The sequence below is a fragment of the Miscanthus floridulus genome, chromosome 4 (assembly GCF_019320115.1).
Source record: "Miscanthus floridulus cultivar M001 chromosome 4, ASM1932011v1, whole genome shotgun sequence".
NCBI classification, from domain to species: domain Eukaryota; kingdom Viridiplantae; phylum Streptophyta; class Magnoliopsida; order Poales; family Poaceae; genus Miscanthus; species Miscanthus floridulus.
This window is the reverse complement of record NC_089583.1, coordinates 2,709,542-2,725,504: the sequence shown is the minus strand read 5'-3', so window position 1 is coordinate 2,725,504 and position 15,963 is coordinate 2,709,542. Positions and strand designations below refer to the sequence as shown.

Genomic DNA, 15,963 nt, shown 5'->3' with positions numbered 1-15,963 from the left:
CATCCTCGGAGTTGGACGTGGCATGGCCCGGCCCCTAGGGTCGGATGAGGCAGAAACCTTGTCCTTGGAGTTGGACGAGGCCTTGCCTGGCCCTTGGGGGTTGGACGAGGCCACAGTTGTGTCCTCACCTTGGATGAGGCGACGTGACGCTCATTAATCTTTTGGCTCGGATACTCGGGTATAGATATCCAACAACGTGGCATGGACAGTGCACCGCTGGGTGCTGTCCGGTGCCACCGTCGTGTTTTTCCTGAGGCTGTTGTTTTCGGTGTTGAGCTAAGGGGGGCACCGCCATGAGCACCGCCACCCTATGTCCAGTGTACCACCCTATTAATCTAGAGAGGGAGGAAAACAAGCACGAGCACCGTCGGGGGAACCGCCACCCTGTGGCAGTGGCATCGCCCCTACCTGTTCGGTTAAAAGCTCTAGTTTGGTTTTGGTGAATTGATAAAACCCTAAATGCTAACCTAGTTTATGAAAATAATTATAAGATAGGTAGCACTATTCCAAGTGATGAAGCAATAGTGAAGATCATGATGATGATGATGCCATGGTGATGATCAAGTGCTAGGACTTGAAGAAGAAGAAAGAGAAAAACAAAAAGCTCAAGGCAAAGGTAAAACTTAATAGGAGCTTTTTCATTTCGGTGATCAAGACACTTAGTGAGTGTAATCACATTTAGGATCTATAGCCGTACTATTAAGAAGGGTAAAACTCGTATCGAAATGCGGTTTCAAAGTGCCACTAGATGCTCTAACTCATTGCATATGCATTTAGGATCTAGTGGAGAGCCAACACCCTTGAAAATATTTGTGAAAATATGCTAACATACGTACACAAGGTGATACACTTGGTGTTTGGCACATTTGAGCAATGGTGGAGAAGTTAGTAAAGTAAAGGAGGTGATTGTCACTGTGAAACAGTGACCGGACACGGGGGAGCAACGTTCGATCAATTTTAGATGAAGTTGGCGCGCTCGGGCTCTGTTGTTGAAGTGACCAGACGCGACAGTGGTGAGTCCGGTCAGAAGAAGTCGAGGCTATGTAACCTAGGGTATTGCACCGGACGCTGAGCTGGGTCCGGTCGAGGTACACCGGATGTGTTTGATCGAGAAAATGCTGCTCTAGATGCTCTCTGGAAGTGATCAGACTCCACATTATTGGAGTGTCCGGTCATTCCATTGGTGCATCTAGTCACTGGGTGTTGGTGCGCAGGCGCGTGAGGACCTGACGTAGGCATAGTGTGACACGGGGGAGCAGTGTCCGATCAATTTTAGATGAAGTTGGCATACGCAGGCTCTGTTGTTGAAGTGACCGGACGCTAGGTCAAAATGTGATCGGACGAGACAGTGGTGAGTCTGGTCAGAAGAAGCCAAGGCTGTGTAACCTAGGGATTGCACCGGACGCTGAGCTGGGTTCGATCGAGGTACATTGGACACGTCCGATCGAGAAAATGTTGCTCTAGATGTTCTCTGTAAGTGATCAGACTCCACGTTATTGGAGCATCCGGTCATTCCATCAGTGCGTCTGGTCGCTGGGTGTTGGTGCGTAGGCACGTGAGGACCTAACGCAGGCGTAGTGTGTCCGGTTAGCTTGCCTGTGTGTCCAATCATGACTTAGGGGTTGCGCTGAGTCACTTGACTGTTGAGATCGTGCAGATGTCGTTGAACATGGGGGACACATGGACGACGATCAGTGATCGGACACTAGGGTTGGCCTATTCGGTCGATCTGACTGGCATGTCCGGTCGCCCTGAGTTGGGCTACAGTGAGAGCCTAACGGCTCTATTTTGAGGGGACGCTTATATAAGGCGTTTGGTCGGCTCTAGCTCACTCTCTTGGTCATTTACATTGACATAGCAACCTTATGAGCTTAGCCAAAGCCCTCCCACTCATCTCCATCATTGATTCATCATCTTTGTGAGATTAGGAGAGAATCTAAGTGCATTGCTTGAGTGTTTGCATCTAGAGGCACTTGGTGTTCGTGTTCTGTTGCGGGATTTACTTGTTACTCTTAGTGGTTGCCACCATCGAGACGGCTTAGAGCAGCGAGGATCATCGAGCATAGGTTGGTGATTGTCTCTAGCTCCAATTGTGGTGATTGTAAGGGGTTCTTGATCCTTTCCCCGGTGGAGAGCCAAAAGGTACTCTAATAAATTGCTCGTGGCTTGTGTGATCCTCATCTTATGTTGGTTGTGCGATATCCTATTAAGAGTTTAGCGTGTGATGTCAATTAGCGTGTGAACCTCTAAGTGAGTGAATCACCACAACGGAGATTAGCTTGCCGGCAAGCAAGTGAACCTCGGAGGGAAAATCATTGTGTATTGATTGTCTCCATGGTATTCATTGGTATTCACTCATTGGTCACTTGCCACAATGGTATAACCATCTTTCTCTCTCTCTATTTACATTACTGTAAACTAGTTGTCAAGCTCTTTAGTGTAGCTAGTCGTGAGAGCTGGTTAGTTTGGTTAGTGTGGCTCTTTAGTTAGCCTTTGAGAGCACACTAACTTAGGGGGTGTTTGGTTCCCGCGACTAAAATTTAGGAGGTATGTTAGGAGGATGTTGCATGGGGTGTTCGGATACTAATAAAAAACAAATTATATAATTCGTCAGTACTCCACGAGATGAATTTTTAAGCCTAATTAATCCATCATTAGCACATGTTTAATGTAGCAAAACATTGTCAAATCATAGCCTAATTAGGCTTAAAAGATTTGTCTCGCAAATTAGTCGCAAACTATGTAATTAGTTTCATAATTAGTCTATATTTAATACTCCATGCATGTGTCTAAACATTCAATAGGACAACGACTAAAATTTAGGAGGTCCAACCAAACACCCCCTTTGTGTAGTGACATAGCCATTGTGTGGATAGAGACTATAAAAACTAGAATTATGGTAGATGGCTTGCATTTTTAGTAGGCTAGCGTAACACTCGTTTCACCTCATATTTGTCTAACCGGTTTGCTAAGTGTTGTTGTAGAAATTTTTAATAGGCTATTCACCCCTCTCTAGCCATTAGGACCTTTCATCAGTGCCAGGTCTACAACGGCTAGTTGAAATAGCCGTTGGAATTCGACCGTTGGGGGCACCGCCACCCCATGTCCGGTGACCGCACTGCCATGTCCGATGCCCTCGCAGAAAGTACAATTTTGCTCCAACAGCTCTATTTGGCTTAGAGAGTTAGAGGCTATAAATAGAGGTAGAGCTCGGGTATTCGGTTGATTGAGCACCCTTGGGACTGAGTGTCCATGCTTGGGGAGTGCTTGGGAGCCCTCCAACTCACTTGTGCTTGATAGTGATCATCCGATCGAGTGAGCGAGCGATTCTAGTATGATTGCATCGTGAAGGTTTGAAAGGTCCTTGTTTGGTTTTGGTAATTGAGTGACAACTTAGGTGGACTAATTATGTTTATGTGAGATACACAGGTGATTAGTCTACAGGTATATGTGTGTGAGCAACATATGCCATGAAGGTGAAAATGGCTTGGAAATGTTGCAAAGCTCACATATGTGATGATGAAGGAGCTTAAATGCACATGAGACATGACATTGAGTCATGTGATCAAGGTGGAGAAGATCAAAACAAGACTTGGCTTGATGGACCGGTTGCAAGTGTGAAGGGCAAGTCGAAGGCTTTGGAGTGATGGACCGCGTGGCGGTGAAGCTTGAGCAAGACTTGGCGCCGATGGACGATGGCAACGGTGAAGAGCAAGTGAAGTCAAGATCGATGAACCAATATGATCACGTGATGATATGAAGTGGATCATATCATTGTTGATCGTGTTGGTGCATGTGTTGCATCGACATTGAAGGAGATGTAATAGAATACGCAAGGCAAAGGTATAACCTAGGGCATTTCATTTCACCGGTCATAGGTGTGTAGAGAAGTTTATGACCGGGTTTAGGATAGATGGCTGTACTATCAAGAGGGGCAAACTTGTTTGCATATCGGTCATCTAATGCCACTCGAGTGATCTAACTTTGCATTGTCGCTAGGATCGAGTGGCGTGGCAAGTTGAGTGGCTAACATCCTTTGGGAAATGATTATGAAAATGCTAACACACATACACATGGTGGTGTACACTTGGTGATGTTGGCACATTTACAAAGGAGGTGGTGTTTGCAGGGGTGAGATGGGATTTGGAGCTTTCGGGAAAATGAAATGCCTATTTTCTATTGCGCCGGATGCAAATTCTTGTGGGTGGCACATTGGAGCAAGGGTGATGAAGTTAGAAGTGAAAACGAGTTGATCGCGAAGATGCTGGCGTCGGTCAACTGACCGAACGCTGGATCTGAATGCACCGGACGCTGGCAGGCTGCGTCCGGTCAGGCTGACGTACGATGACACAGAAGCTGGAGTGTGACTGGACGCTGGCTGTGTCCAATCAAGTGTGACCGGACGCGTCCGGTCGAGGTCGATACCTTACTGGAAACGACCAGACGCTGGGGGTTCAGCGTCCGATCAGTGAAAGCTGCTACGTCCGGTCAGGTCAAGTGACCGTTGGAACCAGGACACGTGGCCGTCTATAGGCGACCGGACGCTGGAGGTCCAGCGTCCGGTCAACACGATTGGAGCGTCCGGTCGGCCCGATCGTTGCCCAGTGAAGGGGTAATGGCTAGTTTAGCCCTTGGAGCTATAAATAGAAGTGGCCTTCAGCCATGGCTGGTGTGGAGCACCACAAGGGACTTAGTGTCCATGCTTGTGAGTGCTTGGGAGCTCTCCATCACACATATACTTGATAGTGATCATTCGATTGTGTGAGTGAGCAATTCTAGTGCGATTGCATCGAGTGGCACTAGGTGATCGAGTTGCAAGCCGGTGGTGCTTGTTACTCTTGGAGGTTGCCACCTCCTAGACGGCTTGGTGGTGGTCTCCGTCGAAGCGCGCAAGAAGCTTATGCGGCGCTCCGGAGAAGTGCTTGTGAGGGGCACTTGTGCTCGCCCCACAGGAGCCACGAAGAGCAACTTTAGTAAAGTGTGTCATTGAGCTACCCTCACTCAATGGGTAGGTTCTTGCGGCGCTCGACGTGCGGGCTTAGCGGGTGATGCTAATTAGCTGCCGAACCACCAAGTGAGCGGTTGACACAACGAGGACTAGCGTGTTAGCAAACACGTGAACCTCGGGAGAAAAATCATCGTGTCAACCTTATTCTTCCCGTTGGTTTGCATCCCCGTTACACAAGCTTGCAATTACTTTTATACATATTAAGCTTGTGTAGTTGCTCTTGAAATTAGTTAGCTTGTGTAGCTTACTAGTTACCTTCTTGCTTGTGTAGCATAGAAGTAGCTCCCGTGCGTAGCTAATTTGGTTTGTGTAACCTTGTTAGTCACATTGCTTAGTTTGTGTAGCTAAGTATTTGCGCTCTCTAATTTGGCATTGGTTGCCTTGTTATTGAGCATTGCTAGTGAGCTTAGTTGGCTTTGTGCTTTTACTTACTAGCATGTGTAGGAGCTCCCTTGTTGCTTAAAGTACTAGAGGCATAGGTTTGTGTGACCTTGCTCCTAGCATTGGTTAGGTGAGCTCTAGCTAGCCCGACACCTTAGTTGTAAAATTAGTATCTTTGGAAGGTGCTAGAGAACATATATAGAGGGGTGTTGTCTTGGCTAGACCAATAGTTTTAATTCCACACTTGTTTCAGTTAGCCAACGTGATTAAGTTTTAGAAAAGACTATTCACCCCCCCTCTAGTCCGCCATCTCGACCCTTCAAGGTTGCATCGAGTGGCACTAGATGATCGAGTTGTAAGCTGGTGGTGCTTGTTACTCTTGGAGGTTGCCACCTCCTAGATGGCTTGGTGGCTTATGACTACGTTGAAGCACGCGAGAAGATTGTGTGGTGCTCCGGAGAAGGATTTGTGAGGAAGATTATGCTCACCCCGCAGAAATCACGAAGAGCAACTCTAGTAAAGCGTGTCATTGAGCTACCCTCACTTTCAGGGTAGGTTCTTACAGTGCCCAACGTGCGGGCTTGACGGGTGATGCCAATTAGCCGCCGAACCACCAAGTGAGCGGTCAACACAACGGTGACGTAGCTTGGTGGCAACCAAGTGAACCTCGGAAGAAAATCACCGTGTCAACATTGTCTTCATCATCTTCTTGGTGGTCTGCATTCCGCGCAACGCAAGTTTGTATTACTTTCATTTATATTGTGCTTATGTAGTTGCTCTTGTGACTAGTTTAGCTTTAGTAGCTTGCTAGTTACCTTCTTGCATGTGTAGCATAGAAGTAGCTCCCTTGCTTGACTAATTTGGTTTTAGTAACCTTGTTAGTCACATTGCTTAGTTTGTGTAGCTAAGTAATTTATGCTCTCTAATTTGGCATTAGTTGCTTTGTTGTTGAGCATTGCTATTGAGCTTAGGAGCTTTATGCTTTTGCTTACTAGTTGTGTAGGAGCTTCCCCGTACTTAAAGTACTAGTGGTATATGTTTGTGTGACCTTACTCCTAAAATTGGTTAGATGAGCTCTAGCTAGCCCAGCACCTTAGTTGCTTGTTTATGATCTTTTCAAGGTGCTTGATAACCTAGATAGAGGGGTGTAGTCTTGCCTACACCGATATTTTTAATTTCGCATTTGTTACGGTTAGCCGACGTGATTGTTTATAGAAAGGACTATTCACCCCCTATAGTCCGACATCTCGACCCTACACCGTTTAGCAGGACTTCTTCCATGGAGCCGCGAGAAGCTAGAGCCGGAGCCCTGTCAAATAGAACCTAACACATAGTATAGAGCATTGTATATGAAAGCAAAATTAGAGAACCACATTAATTTTAAGCTAATCCATCTTTCTAGTACAAGTTCCTCTAGTGTAGTGGGTCCCGACGACGTTAATGTTAAGTTGATATTATATTACTATTTAATAAAGGAGGAATTCATGGCGCACACTTTTGGCCGAATAGTAAACAATTTGATTTGTTTTGTTTATTCGGCTGCCAAGGATCCTAGCATCATCTTCATGAACATGTAGATTTTAGAAAAAGAAAAACAGGAACGACAGTAACCAGCTGGAATACCTGCGATGCTAACAATTCTTATTGGAGCATGCAGGTGCCAGGTTTTGTTGAGCCTGGGGGCACCGGCCCATGGTGGGTGGGCCTTCGTCCCGTTCGTTTGGCTGATAAGCCATGGTTGAAAGTATCATTGACTGATTTATTGTGAGAGAAAAATATTATTCGTTGGCTGAAAAAGTATGGCTTATAAGCTAAGTGAACAGGACGCTTGGCTCCGCCATTGGCTTCTAGATATGTTTTTTTTTCATGGGCTGTGAATACTTGTTTGGGTTTACTGTGTTCCAATCTAGCTACCTATTATGATTCTCTTGGAATTTTAGAAATTTATAGAATTTTTTTTGTGGTTTAAAACTTTAGCATGAGTTTATTTTTTTAATTAAAATGTAAGGGAACCATCTTGGAAATCACCTGTAACCGAAACAAGAAGGGGTAATTTAAATGGTTTTGAAAGTTGAATAGAGACAGTTTGCTCGCATTTGGATTTCGATGAGAAAACCTAAATTATGGCTATAGTTTAGGGAGGAAAATTTATTTTTGTTTTTCTACAAAAGTCTTTTATCCACATATGTTTGAAGTTGTACAAAAGGGTTTTATCCTGTAGGTTCCGCCTCTAGCTCTCTACAAGTAAGTACTAGTCTTGGATTAACAGCTTACCATTATTGCGATTTGCATTCAACAAGCCAGGCTTCTCTTAAAGATCACCAAATGTTTATGTAGGAAGAAAATCTCATGGTAGATCGATTCAGAATGTCAGAATTTTAATGCCAAAACCAGAAACCTGAAAATGCAAGCGACACAACTAATATCCAACCATACTAATTAGCAATGCAACTGTGCCCTGCTATGGGTTTACATACACTACATAACAATCGGTCCTTCTGTCATGGAAGGAGCGTGTATATATGCCTGAATTTGTTGCTGCAACTGTGCCCTGCACAAAGTGGTAGAATGGAAATCTTGGTACTATAGAAAAGACAAGGTGCCATCCTGTAGATGTATCGCTGTCCAAGTGTCGAGTGACGCGGCACGCTGGCGACTCCTCTCCTACTATTCAGCCTAGCCTTAGCCTCAGCGCACCGCCACCCCGCCACTCGCGCGCACCAACCGCCCCGGCGAAGCACCCATGCCGCCGCCGTCTGCGTCCGACGCCGACATCGACCCGCGCAGCGGCTACTGCGCGTCCACGAAGACATTCCACAGCCTGCGCACGCCGGAGATTATCGTTACTGCAAGTTCATGCCTTTCGATTCTTAGTTCAGAGATTATCGTTACTGGTTGATACAAACCACTTGCAATTATCTGTAGATTATACGAATTGTTATTTCCAATTGGCAAACGGGGTATGGTCTCACGGAGACTACAGCCGGTTTCTGCCGTGCTGTTGGGGAGGAAGAAAGCGCGCGAATTGGATCCGTGGGCCGTCTTTCATGGGGCGCTGAAGTGAAGATTGTTCATCCAGAAACAGGGGCTGCCATGCCTCCTGATGTGCCAGGGGAGCTTTGGGTCCGAGGCCCTTTTGTAATGAAAGGTAAGGTCCATATCAGCATGCAATTAGTCTATCTAGTAGTAAAACACTATGCTATAATCCACTTTGCTCATATAAAATAATGACGTTGCTTTTAAGAGGACCTTGTCCTGATAGCTATAGTTTCAGTGGCTTCACGGGGTATTGCATAGTCAGATTCAGATAACTTCGGTATGACCACACTAGTAATGTCCTATAAGAGAGTTTTATAAGTTGGACAAGAGTTTCAGCATTTAGAGTGTGTATTTGTTTCTTCAGCCACCAAAGAAAAGATGCCACCAACCTTGCACTTGTTTACAGAAAATGTAAATAAACTTCACAAAAAGAAAAAAAGAAAAAAAATTGTTGGCATTCCGATGCGGTCCTTTCATGTGGATGTTGTCAGTTAATTTAAGCTACATGATTCAGTATCAGTGTTCTAATTTTGCTAGTGCATAACGTGATGCCTGTTGCTACTCGATTATTTTCGCCATCACCCTGACACTAAACTGAAACTTCAGCGACACTTTGTCCCTTTTGGGCGTTAGCGTAGGTTACCATGGCGAGGAGGATTCTACATCTGAGATCTTGGACAGTGAAGGATGGTTGAGGACAGGAGATGTTTGTTATATTGACCAAGACGGGTTCATTTACACTGTGGACAGGCTGAAGGAGTTAATTAAGTACAAAGGCTACCAGGTATCTATCTGCTAGTGTTTTAAATTTTCTAATTAGCAATAATAATCCCATGACCTAGCAGAGCATCTGTTACAGACTTTCAGTGTCAGCTTGCCTTCTCCCCTGAATCCTGATGGCATAGTATATGTTTCATTCAGGTGCCTCCTGCAGAGCTGGAAAGCCTGCTTCAGACACACCCAGATATTGTTGAAGCCGCAGTTGTCCCGTAAGTACACATACACCCAGAAAACATGAGAATCAATCCTTTAAAAAAAGACACTAATGGAATATTACAATAACTCTTCTTCATAATACAGATACCCTGATGACGAGGCTGGAGAGTTGCCGGTAGCGTTATAATTTGCCATGCAGGTTGTGCACTACAAGAGAATCCACCATGTTTTTTCTTGTGGATTCCATACCACAAAATGCGGCAGGTAAGATTCTACGGAAGGACTTGGCCAAGCTAGCATTGCGGCGTATTAGCTCCAAGCTATAGTATGTAGTTGCATTGTATGTGATGTCATTTTTTGTTGGATAGGTAGGTAGATCAGTTGCAACGTGATGTCAGGGTGTCACGCCATCGCCATGACTGTATAAAAGTTCTAGCAGATATCACGTTTGTAATCAGTTTAAGACATTGAGAGTAATTGAGTAAGTGTGAATTTTAAATTATATGCATTGTTTAAATATCTATAGATTGAGATTATATCAGATACTACGTACTCTGATGAATTTGTACCCTGGAGTATTATTATTCGTAGCCACTCCAAACGTGTCTCCAATAACCAATATGATCATAATTTTATTTTAGTTGTGGAACTGCAAACATCAAAAATTAAATTCAAATATTTGGCACATCCACCAATATTCGTTCAGTTTCGAAAGGATAGGGGCAAAACAACACTGATAACAAATTTAGGAAAGAAAGGGAGAGATGATATGGAGATGAATGCATAACAGTCTAATAGGAATTGCAGAGTGTAAGTTCTTCATTCAGTTCAGGACGGGTACTTTTCCCACCAGCGTCTTGAACTCCTCTGAAATGCTAAAAGATTGTTTTAATTAGCAAGCACATAGTAGGCAACTAAACAGTGGAACTCTAAACAACAAAAAGTTAAATTCAAATATCTGCCATATTAGTCCATTGATCAGATTGAAACCAAATTTGACAGATCTCTTGATTAGAGAAAATCTACCAGTACATCAAGAACTTGAAGAAAATAGAAACAAGTGGCATTCTCTGCTGCAGGCCAGCAGTAAATCAAGAACCCCAAGAACAGAAAATAGAAGCAATCAGCATTCTCTGCAGATAGATGTCGATCCTAAGCTTTTCATTCCACTGCACCCAAAAGCATAGTTTCTAGAAAAGCTGGAAGTGGCTGGGTATTCCAGATATATATTTTCCAACCGTGAGCAGAAGCCTGCCAACTGATTGGCCATGGTAGATTGGCAATCGGACGCAACGTTTTTTTATTATTCATCCTGTTTGTTGATGCTGAAATTTGGCTTATGCTAAACCGTGGCCATTATTTTTTGCTACCGTGTCCGGTGGCCAGTTGCCTTCCGAGCCGTGCAGGTCTCTTGACTTGATTCAGCAGCCGTCAGTGTCCAGCCGCCACCCTGCCCACCTCGCCGTCGTACTCGTACACGCGCGCACCAACCGCCCCGGCGAAGCACAGCACCCATGCCGCCGTCTCCGTCCGACCCTGACATCGACCCGCGCAGCGGCTACTGCGCGGCCACGAGGACGTTCCACAGCCTGCGTTCGCCGGCGCCGCTACCTCCGCCGGACCTCCCGCTCTCCTTCCCGGCCTTCGCGCTGTCCTTCCTCCCCGACCCGCTGCCCCCGTCGTCCCGCCCGGCGCTCGTCGACGCCGGCACCGGCGCGGCCGTCCCGTTCCCGGCGTTCCTGTCCAGGACCCGCGCGCTCGCTGCCGCACTCCGCGCCCGCGTCCGCCTCGCCCCGGGCGACGTCGCCTTCGTCCTCGCGCCCGCCGGCGTCCACGTCCCCGTGCTCTACTACGCGCTCATGGCCGTCGGCGCCGTCGTGTCCCCTGCCAACCCGGCGCTCACCGCCGCCGAGGTCTCCCGCCTGCTCGCGCTCTCCAACCCCCGCGTCGCCTTCGCCGTCGCGGGCACCAGGGGCAAGCTCCCTCCCGGGCTCCGCACCGTGCTGCTCGACTCCCCGACGTTCCTCTCGTTCCTGCTGCACGAGCCCGAGGACGACGCGGCGGCGGCGGTGGTGCGCCAGTCGGACCCGGCGGCGGTGCTGTACTCGTCGGGCACCACGGGGCGCGGCAAGGCGGTCGTGATCACCCACCGCAACCTCATGCCCAACATCGCCACGCAGGCGCCGGCGCCGGGGCCGGAGGTGTTTATGGTCGCCGTGCCCCTCTTCCATATCTATGGCTTCATCCTCTGCCTCAGGGTGCCGTCGGCGGCGCACACGCTGGTGCTGCACACGGCCAGGAGGAGGTTCGATGCCACGGCGGTCCTAGCTGATATACCAAGGTTTGGAGTAACGCGCCTGGCGCTGGCGCCCCCGGCGCTGCTGGCCATCGTGCGGGCCGCCGAGGAGGACGCGGCGGCCACCCCCCGCGTGTCCACGCTCAAGGCGGTGACCTGCGGCGGCGCGCCCGTCGCGGCTGACCTCATTGCGCGCTTCTCGCGCAAGTTCCCCGGCGTAAGCCTTGCCCAGGTTGGTTTCACTGCTGCCGGTTCATGTTTTTCGATTCTTGTTCAGAGATTATCGTTACTGGTTCATACAAATTAAATCACTTGCAAGCAATCTGATGCCCGCCCAAGTGGTCAGTTGGAATTATACTAATTGTTACAGTATCTGCAATTGGTAAAAGGGGTATGGTCTTACGGAGACTACATCCGGTTTCTGCCGTGCTGTTGGAGACGAAGAAAGCGCGCGAATTGGATCCGTGGGCCGTCTTTTATGGGGCGCCCAAGCGAGGATTGTTCATCCAGAAACAGGGGCTGCCCTGCCGCCTGGTGTGCCAGGGGAGCTTTGGGTCCGAGGCCCTTTTGTAATGAAAGGTAGCAGGTCCATTCATAACCATGCATTGAGCTATATATGATTCAGTATCAGTGTTCTAGTTTTGCTAGTGTATATCATGATGATGCCTGTTCTTGCTTGATTATTTCGTCATCACCTTGACATTAAACTGAAACTTCTGTGACACTTTGTCGCATTTGGGCACTAGCGTAGGTTACCTTGGCCAGAAGGATTCTACATCCGAGATCTTGGACAGTGAAGGATGGTTGAGGACAGGAGATGTTTGTTATATTGACCAAGACGGGTTCATTTACATTGTGGACAGGCTGAAAGAGTTAATTAAGTACAAAGGCTACCAGGTATCTGCCCAGCGTTTAAGATTTTCTAATCAGTTATAATCCCATGGCCTAGCAGAGCATCTGTTACAGACTTTCAGTGTGAGCTTGCCTTCTCTCCTGATGGAATCTGTTTCATTTCATTCAGGTGCCTCCTGCAGAGCTCGAAAACCTGCTTCAGACACACCCAGATATCGATGAAGCCGCAGTTGTCCCGTAAGTATACATTACATACACCCAGAAAACATGAGAAAAGAGAAATCGACTCTGCATGACACTAATGGAACATTTTCTTCAAAGGGAAAAGACACTAATGGAATATTCATGCTAACTAACTATTCTTCAAAACACAGATACCCTGATGACGAGTCTGGAGAGTTGCCGGTAGCGTTCATCGTCAGGCGCCCAGGAAGCCACTTGCACGAATCACACATCAAAGAGTTCGTCGCCAAACAGGTTTGCTGCTGGCTCAACACAACAATTTTTTTTTTCTTTTTTGAAAAAGAAAAGAAAAGAGGGAGCTTTGTTGAGTTGATTCAGCAATAAGCTTGGGCCCAATAACCGTTATCGCTTGTCATGCAGGTTGTGCACTACAAGCGAATCCACCATGTTTTCCTTGTGGATTCGATACCGAAAAATGTGGCGGGTAAGATTTTACGCAAGGACTTGGCCAAGCTAGCATTGCGGCGTATCAGCTCCAAGCTATAGCATGTAGTTGTATGCGATGTCATTTTTTGTTGGATAAGTAGGTAGATCAGTTGCAACATGATGTCAGTGTGTCACGCCCTCACCATGACTGTATAAATGTAGCATATATCACATCTGAAATCAGTTTGAGACATTGAGTAATTGAGTAAGTGTGAATTTGAAATATATATATATATATATATATATGTGTGTGTGTGTGTGTGTGTGTGTGTGTGTGTGTGTGTGTGTGTGTGTGTGTGTGTATATGCATTGTTAGGGTGGGCATCCCCATTGTTTAAATACATGTATATATACTGAGATTATATATCAGCTACTGCAAACAATCTACAATTCGATCATAATTTTATTTTAGAAAAAAAAAATCATAATGAGACCCAGCTGGCAGGGTCAGAGACTCAGAGCTATCCCTCCTCCCCTCTTCTGTGGCTGCACCCGTGACCCCACCTGTCAGGATCAGAGCTGCCCCTCAGATGACACTGCCCAAATGCCCAATCCACCACGCGCAGCTCAGCCGACCAAACCCTAGCTCGGACCCGCGGCGAGCAGCATGGCGCCGCCGGCGCTGATGGACGTGCTCGTGGGGGAGATCCTCCTCCGCATTCCACCGCACGACCTCCCGAGCCTCCTCCACGCCGCGCTCGTCTGCAAGCGCTAGGGCCGCATTGTTTCCGACACCGGCTTCCGCGGCCGATTCCGTGAGTTCCACCGGACTGCCCCATTGCTCGGCTTCTTCTTGAATGAGGCGAAAACCTTGTCCTTGGAGTTGGAGCCCATGCCTTGGGGTCGGACGAGGCGAAAACCTCATCCTCGGAGTTGGACGTGGCATGGCCCGGCCCCTAGGGTCGGATGAGGCAGAAACCTTGTCCTTGGAGTTGGACGAGGCCTTGCTGGCCTGCCCTTGGGGTTTGACGAGGCCACAGTTGTGTCCTCACCTTGGATGAGGCGACGTGACGCTCATTAATCTTTTGGCTCGGATACTCGGGTATAGATATCCACAACGGCATGGACAGTGCACACGCTGGGTGCTGTCCGGTCCACCGTCGTGTTTTTCCTGAGGCTGTTGTTTTCGGTGTTGAGCTAAGGGGGCACCGCCATGAGCACCGCCACCCTATGTCCAGTGTACCACCCTATTAATCTAGAGAGGGAGGAAAACAAGCACGAGCACCGTCGGGGGAACCGCCACCCTGTGGCAGTGGCATCGCCCCTACCTGTTCGGTTAAAAGCTCTAGTTTGGTTTTGGTGAATTGATAAAACCCTAAATGCTAACCTAGTTTATGAAAATAATTATAAGATAGGTAGCACTATTCCAAGTGATGAAGCAATAGTGAAGATCATGATGATGATGATGCCATGGTGACTGATGGATCAAGTGCTAGGACTGAAGAGAAGAAGAGAAAAACAAAAAGCTCAAGGCAAAGGTAAAACTTATAGGAGCTTTTTCATTTCGGTGATCAAGACACTTAGTGAGTGTAATCACATTTAGGATCTATAGCCGTACTATTAAGAAAGGGTAAAACCTCGTATCGAAATGCGGTTTCAAAGTGCCACTAGATGCTCTAACTCATTGCATATGCATTTAGGATCTAGTGGAGAGCCAACACCCTTGAAAATATTTGTGAAAATATGCTAACAATACGTACAACAAGGTGATACACTTGGTGTTTGGCACAGTTGAGCAATGGTGGAGAAGGTTAGTAAAGTAAAGGGAGGTGATTGTCACTGTGAAACAGTGACCGGACACGGGGGAGCAACGTCGATCAATTTTAGATGAAGTTGGCGCGCTCGGGCTTCTGTTGTTGAAGTGACCAGACGCGACAGTGGTGAGTCCGGGTCAGAAGAAGTCGAGGCTATGTAACCTAGGGTATTGCACCGACGCTGAGCTGGGTCCGGTCGAGGTACACCGGATGTGTTTGATCGAGAAAATGCTGCTCTAGATGCTCTCTGGAAGTGATCAGACTCCACATTATTGGAGTGTCCGGTCATTCCATTGGGTGCATCTAGTCACTGGGTGTTGGTGCGCAGGCGCGTGAGGACCTGACGTAGGCATAGTGTGACACGGGGGAGCAGTGTCCGATCAATTTTAGATGAAGTTGGCATACTCAGGCTCTGTTGTTGAAGTGACCGGACGCTAGGTCAAAATGTGATCGGACGAGACAGTGGTGAGTCTGGTCAGAAGAAGCCAAGGCTGTGTAACCTAGGGATTGCACCGGACGCTGAGCTGGGTTTCGATCGAGGTACATTGGACACGTCCGATCGAGAAAATGTTGCTCTAGATGTTCTCTGTAAGTGATCAGACTCCACGTTATTGGAGCATCCGGTCATTCCATCAGTGCGTCTGGTCGCTGGGTGTTGGTGCGTAGGCACGTGAGGACCTAACGCAGGCGTAGTGTGTCCGGTTAGCTTGCCTGTGTGTCCAATCATGACTTAGGGGTTGCGCTGAGTCACTTGACTGTTGAGATCGTGCAGATGTCGTTGAACATGGGGGACACATGGACGACGATCAGTGATCGGACACTAGGGTTGGCCTATTCGGTCGATCTGACTGGCATGTCCGGTCGCCCTGAGTTGGGCTACAGTGAGAGCCTAACGGCTCTATTTTGAGGGGACGCTTATATAAGGCGTTTGGTCGGCTCTAGCTCACTCTCTTGGTCATTTACATTGACATAGCAACCTTATGAGCTTAGCCAAAGCCCTCCCACTCATCTCCATCATTGATTCATCA

General features: G+C 47.5%; 2 protein-coding genes across 6 annotated transcripts; both read left to right on the top strand.

Moving 5' to 3' along the window:
* The first annotated feature begins 7,967 nt into the window (after positions 1-7,967).
* LOC136549325 (4-coumarate--CoA ligase-like 9) lies at positions 7,968-10,788 on the top strand. Of its 4 annotated transcripts, none has more exons than XR_010781871.1 (6): positions 7,968-8,237; positions 8,315-8,537; positions 9,067-9,212; positions 9,350-9,417; positions 9,509-9,628; positions 10,751-10,788. XR_010781871.1 is itself a non-coding variant. In XM_066540562.1 (5 exons), the coding sequence occupies exons 1-5, from the start codon at positions 8,133-8,135 to the stop codon at positions 9,549-9,551; spliced, it is 585 nt and encodes a 194-aa protein (XP_066396659.1). In that variant the 5' UTR covers positions 7,968-8,132; the 3' UTR covers positions 9,552-9,860. The 4 variants fall into 4 exon arrangements, 1 of the variants encoding a protein (XP_066396659.1); XR_010781869.1 differs by lacking the exon at positions 10,751-10,788 and adding an exon at positions 9,733-9,866; XR_010781870.1 differs by lacking the exon at positions 10,751-10,788 and adding an exon at positions 9,737-9,802.
* Positions 10,789-10,866: 78 nt separating this feature from the next.
* Positions 10,867-13,422, top strand: LOC136549322 (4-coumarate--CoA ligase-like 7). Of its 2 annotated transcripts, none has more exons than XM_066540559.1 (6): positions 10,867-11,892; positions 12,050-12,239; positions 12,412-12,557; positions 12,682-12,749; positions 12,887-12,989; positions 13,116-13,422. In XM_066540559.1, the coding sequence occupies exons 1-6, from the start codon at positions 10,879-10,881 to the stop codon at positions 13,239-13,241; spliced, it is 1,647 nt and encodes a 548-aa protein (XP_066396656.1). In that variant the 5' UTR covers positions 10,867-10,878; the 3' UTR covers positions 13,242-13,422. The 2 variants fall into 2 exon arrangements, with proteins under 2 accessions (XP_066396656.1, XP_066396655.1); XM_066540558.1 differs by having other exon boundaries at positions 12,031-12,239; positions 12,407-12,557.
* Positions 13,423-15,963: the final 2,541 nt, after the last annotated feature.

Excerpts from the sequence above, each read along its gene's own strand:
- LOC136549325 (XM_066540562.1), top strand. The coding sequence starts at position 8,133 with ATGCCGCCGCCGTCTGCGTCCGACGCCGACATCGACCCGCGCAGCGGC. Across the intron at positions 8,238-8,314 it reads CGCCGGAGATTATCGTTACT|ATTATACGAATTGTTATTTC; the intron begins GCAAGTTCATGC and ends AATTATCTGTAG. Across the intron at positions 8,538-9,066 it reads AGGCCCTTTTGTAATGAAAG|GTTACCATGGCGAGGAGGAT; the intron begins GTAAGGTCCATA and ends GCGTTAGCGTAG.
- LOC136549322 (XM_066540558.1), top strand. The coding sequence starts at position 10,879 with ATGCCGCCGTCTCCGTCCGACCCTGACATCGACCCGCGCAGCGGCTAC. Across the intron at positions 11,893-12,030 it reads CCGGCGTAAGCCTTGCCCAG|TATCTGCAATTGGTAAAAGG; the intron begins GTTGGTTTCACT and ends TAATTGTTACAG. Across the intron at positions 12,750-12,886 it reads GATGAAGCCGCAGTTGTCCC|ATACCCTGATGACGAGTCTG; the intron begins GTAAGTATACAT and ends TTCAAAACACAG.